The sequence below is a fragment of the Microtus ochrogaster genome, unplaced genomic scaffold, assembly GCF_000317375.1.
Source record: "Microtus ochrogaster isolate Prairie Vole_2 unplaced genomic scaffold, MicOch1.0 UNK98, whole genome shotgun sequence".
Taxonomy (NCBI): Eukaryota; Metazoa; Chordata; class Mammalia; order Rodentia; family Cricetidae; genus Microtus; species Microtus ochrogaster.
The window spans coordinates 200,814-208,898 of NW_004949196.1; the positions used below are offsets into that span (position 1 = coordinate 200,814).

General features: G+C 58.1%; 1 protein-coding gene across 1 annotated transcript; it reads right to left on the minus strand.

The window, feature by feature from the left end:
- Positions 1 to 1,083: 1,083 nt before the first annotated feature.
- On the minus strand, positions 1,084 to 3,081 carry Znrf4 (zinc and ring finger 4). The gene has a single exon (XM_005371137.3). It carries the CDS (start codon positions 2,074 to 2,076, stop codon positions 1,084 to 1,086), a length of 993 nt encoding a protein of 330 aa, XP_005371194.1. The 5' UTR covers positions 2,077 to 3,081.
- Positions 3,082 to 8,085: the final 5,004 nt, after the last annotated feature.

The window sequence follows — 8,085 nt, forward strand, 5'->3', positions numbered from 1 at the left end:
GAGGGAGCAGAGGAGTAGGGGGGAGTGCTAGGCCTTCGCCGAAGCTGGGACACCATTAACCACCTCCGTGCCCACCCTGGTCTTAGGACCTTTGCACACGGCTGCGCCCAGAACCCCGGGGCCCCGCAGCCCTGGCTCTCCTTAGCCTTGCACTCCAGCCTGGAGATCCCCAAGCCCGAAAACCGAGGTCCCCGCCTCCCTGCACAGACCGAGTCCTGGTAGCCTTGACACTCAGTTCAAATCCGGCTCCCTTCTGCCTCTGCGCCCCTGCTGCAGCAGCAGCCCTTTCGGATGAGGGTGACTCGGGATCCCGATCGGGTCACCGCGGCCAGCACGCTCGGCAAAGCCTCAGTTTCCCCCTTTGCCCTTCCTCAGGCGAACACAGATGGCACCGCCTGGCCGGGCAGGAAGGGGCCCCCGCCGGAGCGGGGGTGGGAAGCTGGCATGGGCGCCCCAGCAGCTGGGACTCTTGGCAGCCGATGGCAGCCGGAGGCGGCTGGACACGCGCCCGGGCTCGGGTGGGGGACAGAGAGGCTGCGACAAAATGGGGGACCCCACTCACAGGAGGAGGGGAATCCCGTGTGCACTAAACAGGCGCCTGCTGGATGCGGCGGCCACCGCTCATCTCCAGCCTCCAGGACTGTCGCCTTGTCCCACTGCGGGCCTTCAGTACTCACAAAGCAGGTCACTTAGTCAGTAGATGCTGGCCGCTCACCCAGGCCTTTGCACATACTGTGAAAATCAGCCATTGTCAGACTTGTGAGGCCGGCGTACTGTTGAGGCCATTTTACAGATGGTAAAACTGAGCTCAGGGAGGCGAAACAATGAAGTAGACTGTCTGGCCTCAGGACGCAGTTATTCAAAATGCCCCTCCGCTCTGCCCCTCACACCCGTGCCCCGGGGCACGACTAGGAGGGGCTTTGCTGGGACTTGGGGGCGAGGTTACCTTGTGGCGGGGTAGGACGGGGCGTGGCTATTCTAGGGGCGGATCCTGGGCGGCTGAATTCCCTAGTTTGGCGCGGGAAAGCGGGAACCCTCCAGATTTAAACAGACTTTATTTAAACCCCACACCCCCTCCCCGCGTCAGTTGGGGTCAGGAGGTCTCGGGGTCACTTCTGACGGCTCCACGTTCTCGAGCGTCCCCAGGGACGTGGTTCTGCTGCAGCGACGGCAAGGGACTGTCCGGGCTAGCAGCTCGAGCCTGCGGGAGCGCAGTCGGGCCTGGATGGCCCAGATGGGGGGGCGGCGTCCGGGTAGGGGTGGGTCGTCGCCGCCCACGCTGCTGTTCGCGGAGCCGTCGTGCGTGCTGGCCACCGACTGCTTGCACAGGGGGCACAAGCGTTGCGGGGCGCGCACGAACCAGGGGTCGATGCAGCGGCAGTGGTACACATGCGCGCACGGCAGGATCTTGAGCCGCTCGCCCTCTTCGTACTCGTCCAGGCAAATGGCGCACAGGTCGCTGAGGCGCGTGAACGTGAGCACCTGGGCCTTCTGGCACGTCTGGGTCTTCACCGTGGTGCCCCGGCTCCCCCAACACCGGAACCGTGGCCACAGCTGCCTCAGCACGAACAACGTGGACGCGGCCAGGGCCAGGGCTCGAGCGAGCGCCCAGGATGCGGCCACGGCGGGGTGACACTCGGGGTCTGGACAGGGTACCCCGTGGGGCAGCAGCACGCTCGCTGGCCGGTCGCAGCGCACGGTCACCTCCAGGTCGTCGAACGCGCGCAGCTGCCCTGGGGCCTCAGTGCGCGCGGGAGCTGCTGTGGCTCCAGCCCTCCGCGCGTGCAGGCCCGTGCTCTCCCACGTGCAGCCCAGCGGCCGGACTATCACTAGTGTGTCTAGCGAGGGGTTATCGGGCTCAGTAGTCTCGATCGCGAGGCAGGCGTTGGCCGGCCTGGCCGCCAGCAAGTAGCTGCGTATGCCCTGGGGGCCCAAGGGGATCCCAAGCAGCGCCGGGAGCTCCGAAAAGTCCACGGAGCTCAGGTTAACCTGCTCGTTCGCGGACGACGGGGACAGAACCAACCAGAGGGCCACCAGGGCCATTGGGGCTACTCGGGCCCATGCCGACCGCGCCATGGCCGTCCCTACCTCCAGCTGTCGCGCGCCGCCAAGTCCCGCGTGGGACGGCACGGGAGCCCTTCGGGCATCTCCGGAACCACCCGGAGAGCCCGTGGCCGGGTGGGAGCGGCGCCCGCTGTGGCCGGACGCAGGGCCTCAAGTGGAAGTGACCCCTGGGGACAGCGCGGTCCACCTGGTGTCCAGGAGACCTGCTCTGAGGATGACACCTCGGGGTTGTAGAAGCCTCCGAGCTCTGTGACGTCATTGTCACGTACGCCCAGGAACACTCAGCTGTGCGGACTCCTAGCTGGTGGCGTATTACTAAACCCCGACTCAGGTCATTCCCAGGGGAGTCCAGGGCATGGGCCCCAAGGGACATCCATTCTTGGAAGTGGGAACCGAATTTCACTCAGCATCCGGACACAAGGGTAGAGTTCAGGGTGCAGGAAAAGGCTCCAAAAGGGATTCTGGGGGGTTCCCTTATCTTCCGTCCACTCGCAGCTGCGCAGACATCCCACGGAGGGGAACCTTGTCGCCCACTCTCAAGGCCCCATGTCAGCCCTGGGCTTGTGCTGTGGCCACGGGAACTCAAGGCTCCTAATCGCTGAACTCTGCTCAATGTCGCACCCCAAAGAACAATCCAGGAAGATAGAAGCTTGTATTTTTGTGAGGAGTTACACCTTCCCACTCACACAGAGACTGAGGAGCCCCCACTATGGGGACCTTAGAGATGGAGCCGGATTCACTCTCCAGCTTTGGTACCTGCGAGTCGTCTCCATTGTCACCTTGGAGAGCGCATGCTGCCACAGTTGAGGACTGTTATTCTAGAAGGGAGATCTTCAAGAAAACTGAAACTACAAGGTGCTGCCTTCTGCCTCCCTCCAACCCGACGACCGGTTCCTCCGCCTACTGTGCCACCCTAGGGAAGACCCACCCCTCTGGCCCTTGCTCTCTTGTCCCCTGTGGTGACGCCTCCCTCTGGTTCTGGGCATAGCAGAGAGGGGTACTGGGACGGGCCACGTGTTTGGCTGTGACTGAAGTTCGCAGGCAGGGGCGTGCCTGGGACTGACCCCTTTCAGCGCTCCCGGCTCCGGCCCCGTTGGCAGGACTGTGATGGAGCCTGACGCGGTCTGATTATAAAGAGGGAAGGTCGGTGCTTCTGTGTAGTTGGTCATTTGCTGTTTTCTTGTTTTTGTGGAACAGGGTCCAGGCTGTCCAGGAGCTCACTATGTAGCCCAGGTTGACCCAGAACTCACAGCGATCCTCCTGCCTCTGCCTCCCAAGTGCTGGGGTTAAAGGCGTGGCCATCAGGCTGGGTTTTCCCTGGTTCATAGCGTCACAAGGTCCGACCTAGAGGTGGACGGATCTGAGAGAGAGAGAGAAAGAGAGAGAGAGAGAGAGAGAGAGAGAGAGAGAGAGAGAGAGAGAGGCACACCTGTCACTTCACTCAGGAAGCTGAGGCAAGGGCATTGTCTGGAATTCAAAGCCAGCGTGTCAGAGAGAGACAGGGGGAAGAGGACTCTGGGGTCCCTCAAGCCCCTTCTCAAGTACACCCTGGACCCAGGGCCCTCCCTTCAGGCCCCGCCCCTTTAAGGCTCCACCTCCTGCCAATAATTCCCCCCTCCTCCGCCCACCCAGCCTAGAGCACCTGGGCTCTTTGCCCATAGATACCCATGTGACTCCGGGGTGGGCGGGGTCCCAGCTCTCCCAAGTGCCTGCCAAAGGTTTCCAGGTGCCTCAGATCTCACACACCGCATTGCGGAGAGCACTTATTGAGCGCCAACTGCATAGCAGGTCCAGGGCCTGCACCATGACACCTGTCAATCACGGTATCCTTGCCGTCTGGACTCCGTAACCCAGGCTGGCCTTGAAGTCAAGGCAATTCTGCCCTCTCCCTCCAGCCCCACCCCTTTTCCAAGACAGGGCCTTGGTCATTGGCTGGGCTTCCCTGAGAGGCCCAGGGACCTCAACAGTTCCCAAGAGGCCACAAGGCACGTCCCTCCGACAGGAAGAATGCAGGAATGGTGGGAAACTGAGACAATGTCAGCAGAGGGACCGGGTCCCTCAGGTGAGGACACACTGTTCTCGGGATCAAAGATCCTGGGGTCCAGCCCGGCACCACCAAGAAAAGGGCACAGAATTGCTTGCATGCCAGCCCTGGGAGAGTTGAGGCAGGAGGATCGCTGTGAGTTCCAGACCTGTCTGGGCTGCAGATGGAAACCCTGTCTTAAAAGAAAAGAATCAGGGGACTTGCTGGTGAAGCGGGACACAGCTGCATGGCCATCTGGCCGCCCGGCTGCGATGCGGGAGGGGGGGGCATCCGAGCACTATTTCCTGTAAGTTTAAAATTATTTCACAACAGAACACTTTTAAATGCAGAAATCTTTGGAAAAAAAAAAAACCTGGGGAAAAGCAGCTGGAGAGGAGGGCGGAGATACTAGACAGACTGGGAGTGGGGAGGGCAGAGAACGCGGCTGTCAATCAGAGGGAAAGGAGGACATGGCTTCCAATGGACCTTGGCCCTGAGAGGTATCTAGGAGGGAAGACAGGACAGAACAGAAGGAGGGAGACCGAGGGACTGAGAGAGACTGGGGTGGGGGCCGCAGGAGACGGGAGGGACTTTAAGTCTATACTCCGTGGGTGGCCACCCTTCCCCCAGTCACACACCCCACAAAAAAGACCAAACGAGGAGTCTCCCATGTGTAGCACAGACCTTCTCGGGCCGTCAGACATTGGCAGTGCAGAACTCCGTAGGGAGGAGTCCCCAAGATGCTGCTCCCAAGCGTAAGATGGGTGTGGAGTGACCGTGCCATCTGCGCAGCTGAGGGACATCCACCTCCTGGTACTTAACAGAGAAGAAACTGGGAAGGCCCAGAGAGAGACCCAGACAGCCGCAGGACCACAATCCACAGAAACCGGGTATATAAGCACTGGGTATGCTGAGCCAGGAGAAGCAGGCATTCCGGGTCAGCCTGGTCCCCCTGACCCTGTGTGCGTTTGTGCTTCAGGGCTTTCCATCTACTCCCAGTGAGATGTGATTATCTTCCTTGGTCCACGCACTTGGGGAAACTGAGGCTGGCACCACATAAGCAGTTTGGCCAAGGTGATGATGGTTAGGAGGTCAGATTTAAATACAGGGTCACGCAGGGTTCCTCCACCATATCTTTATGTACAAGCTGAGCTTTGCAGCCCAAGACTGTGGAGAACACCAAGCGACCCAGAGTCTTCCCCCACCTATGAGTGCTGGGAATGAGATGAAGCTTTGGCAGAGCCACGCCCCCAGCCCCTCACTGGGGATTCCAGGCGGGACTCCACCCTGACCACGCCCCCAGTCCCCTGAAAAGCTGCCGGAGGATTGGGGTCGGCTGCTCTCAGAACAAAGCTAGAGGAAGCGCTCTTCCCCTCCCCCACCAAGACCCTCTGGGAATGGCGCCAATTAAGAGCAAATCAATTAAGCAAACTGTGCTTTGGCTTTGCCCTTAGCACTCTGCCCTCGGCCTCCCTGACTGGAAGCAAACGCATTTGTGGTCAGAGCTGAGGCGGGATCAGGACTTTCCAGGCAGAGCTCTTACTGGCCCCTGGGACATGGAGTCAGTTACGTGATCCAACCGAGAGTGGAGGGGGTACCTGTGAGCCAGCACCGTGGAGGAGCCGGTCTGTTCCTGAGGACCAGCTACAGTATGACAGGAGTGTGCGCAGAGCTGCGGGAAAAGAAGGCTATAATTTGCCCATTTTACACGTCAATCAAGTGCCCTAAGTTGCTGTAGCTTTTGTGGCATGTTGTCTGGGCGATTTGATATTTAAAAAAGAAAAGATGAAAATTCAAGCTCACAGTTTGCAGCTCAAAATGCACAGCTATCTCTCCCCAAGGCCTCTGCAGGGAGTCTGGACCCAGCAGACTCCAGGAGAAGTGAGCCCCTGGATCCAACCATTCCTGAAGTCACTATGTCATAGGACTCCCCAGCTGCAACCTAGGCATTAACGTGCATAGCTTCTGTGTGGCGATTATATGGCATGGATATATCCAAGGACAGTGACAGTGCTCACATTCCAGTGAAATCCAGATGGTCTGAGGCCATGGGAACAAGGGCAGGCTCAGGATTGCCTGCCAGAGATGTAAGAGGTGTTTGTTATCCAGCAGGAGCTGATTATTACATGTACACACCCTAAGACTGCCTTTCCTAGCTTCTGAGATTAGTTGGATTACAAGGGGCTTCAGGACTGGATATGGTCACCAGGAAATGACCTGTCACTCATGTGTCATAGTCCTGTAGTCAGATGCTGTGAGCGAGACCAAAGTTACATGGTCTCGGTCACAGCACCTGCCGATGTGGGTGAGAAGGGAACCTGTGCTCTAAGGCTTAGAAATATGGGCTGGATTGTTAAAGCAGCAAAACTAAGCTGGTACTAACTGGATGGGATCTTGCTCTGTAGCTCAAGCTGGCTCAGAGTGAGTAATCCTCCTGCCCCAGTCTTCTGATGTCAGGATGACACACGGACACCAGCACAGCACGGCAGCCATGATGGCAAGGCTCTGAGTACCACACTCCTCACCACAATGACACTAGAACTAGCTACATTTTACAGAAGTCAAATTTGGGATTCCAAAGAAGACAGAGACTCCCCCAGAGTCACTCTTGATTCCCAGCTGGACCCCCTCTGTCCCACGGTCTGGAGCCAGCACCCGGCACCCTTGCCACCAGTCCAAACTCAGGCTACCCTAGAAGCCCATGGACTCCCAGATACCCTGGTCCCTGGCCCAGCTCCAGGAGAACCTGTTTGGTAAAAAGTCTTATCACGCGCCCTGCATCAACACCGGGATGACTGCTGAGCCCTTGACTCGGGTAATTAGGAGCGTTCTGGGACGCCCTGCTTGATTAAAAGTACATCATCCCTTCAGAATAAAAATTCGGGAGCAAATTGCTTTTGTTGCCACCATGATGCTATTTTAAACCCACTCTGCGCGTGGACTAATAAAGCCTGTCACTCGGCTGTCAGGGTGCGCCCTGGACCAGCCATTTGCATGGCTCCTACACGGCTGTTGACTGCCACTGCTGTCCTCGGCATCACCACAGCCTGGAGAGGCCCTGTCATGCTGTCACACCCAGAGAGGACCTCACTGGCCTCGAGGTGACCCTAAAACCCCTGGGACTGCAGAGACAGCTAGGTGGAGGAAGTGTTTGGCATGCAGCTGTGAGTCCCAGAGTTCGAATCGCCAGCACCCACGTTTTAAAAAGGCAGATGTGGTGAGGTGCACTGTATGATCCCAGTGCTGCCGACAAGGAGACGAGCATCCTGGGGGCTCACTGGCCAGCGAAATTGACCAACTTGGTGATTGCCATGCTAAGTTAGACCTTGTCTCAAAAATCAGGTGGCTAACACTTAAGAAGACACCAGATGATGACATCAGGTTTGTGGTCCCAGTCAAGTATGCCCCATGTATCAGTGATCCCCAAGTCATAGTCCGAGTCCTCCCTCATACCCAGTCTTTGTCTGCACCTGCTGGCGTCCTCCCTTTATCTGCTCTCTCTCCCTACACCTCCCAGCCCATGTACCCCACAGCAACTAGTCCTCACACTCATCCTCACTGCAACCTGTGTCTGGGCATCAACTCCACTCCCAACCCGCTTCACACGCTACAATTCAGAGTTCTCAGAGACTCTGTGCTGCCGTTGACTGTCTGTGCAGTTCATGCCTCCTTCCAAGCCAGACGTGAAGACTGGGGAGGCAGGATCGAAGCGCTCTGTTCACAGAGGTGTGACCAGAGTCAGCACTGACGACAAGGACGTAGGGGAACATACTGATGGATGGATGAAGGGTGGAAAGATAGTGGATAGGTGGTGGATAGGTGGGTAAATGGATTGGTGAGTGTGTGCCTGGCTGGAAAGGTGGCTGGGTGGGTGAGTATGTGGGTGTGTGGGTGGGTGAATGGATGAGGGCTTCGGAAAGGTAAGTGGATGGATAGGTGGATATATGGATGGTTGGATGGATGGATGGATGGATGGATGGATGGATGGATGGATGGGT

What these genes read in the sequence shown, in the direction of transcription:
- Znrf4 (XM_005371137.3), bottom strand. Translation starts at nt 2,076, where the DNA reads ATGGCGCGGTCGGCATGGGCCCGAGTAGCCCCAATGGCCCTGGTGGCC.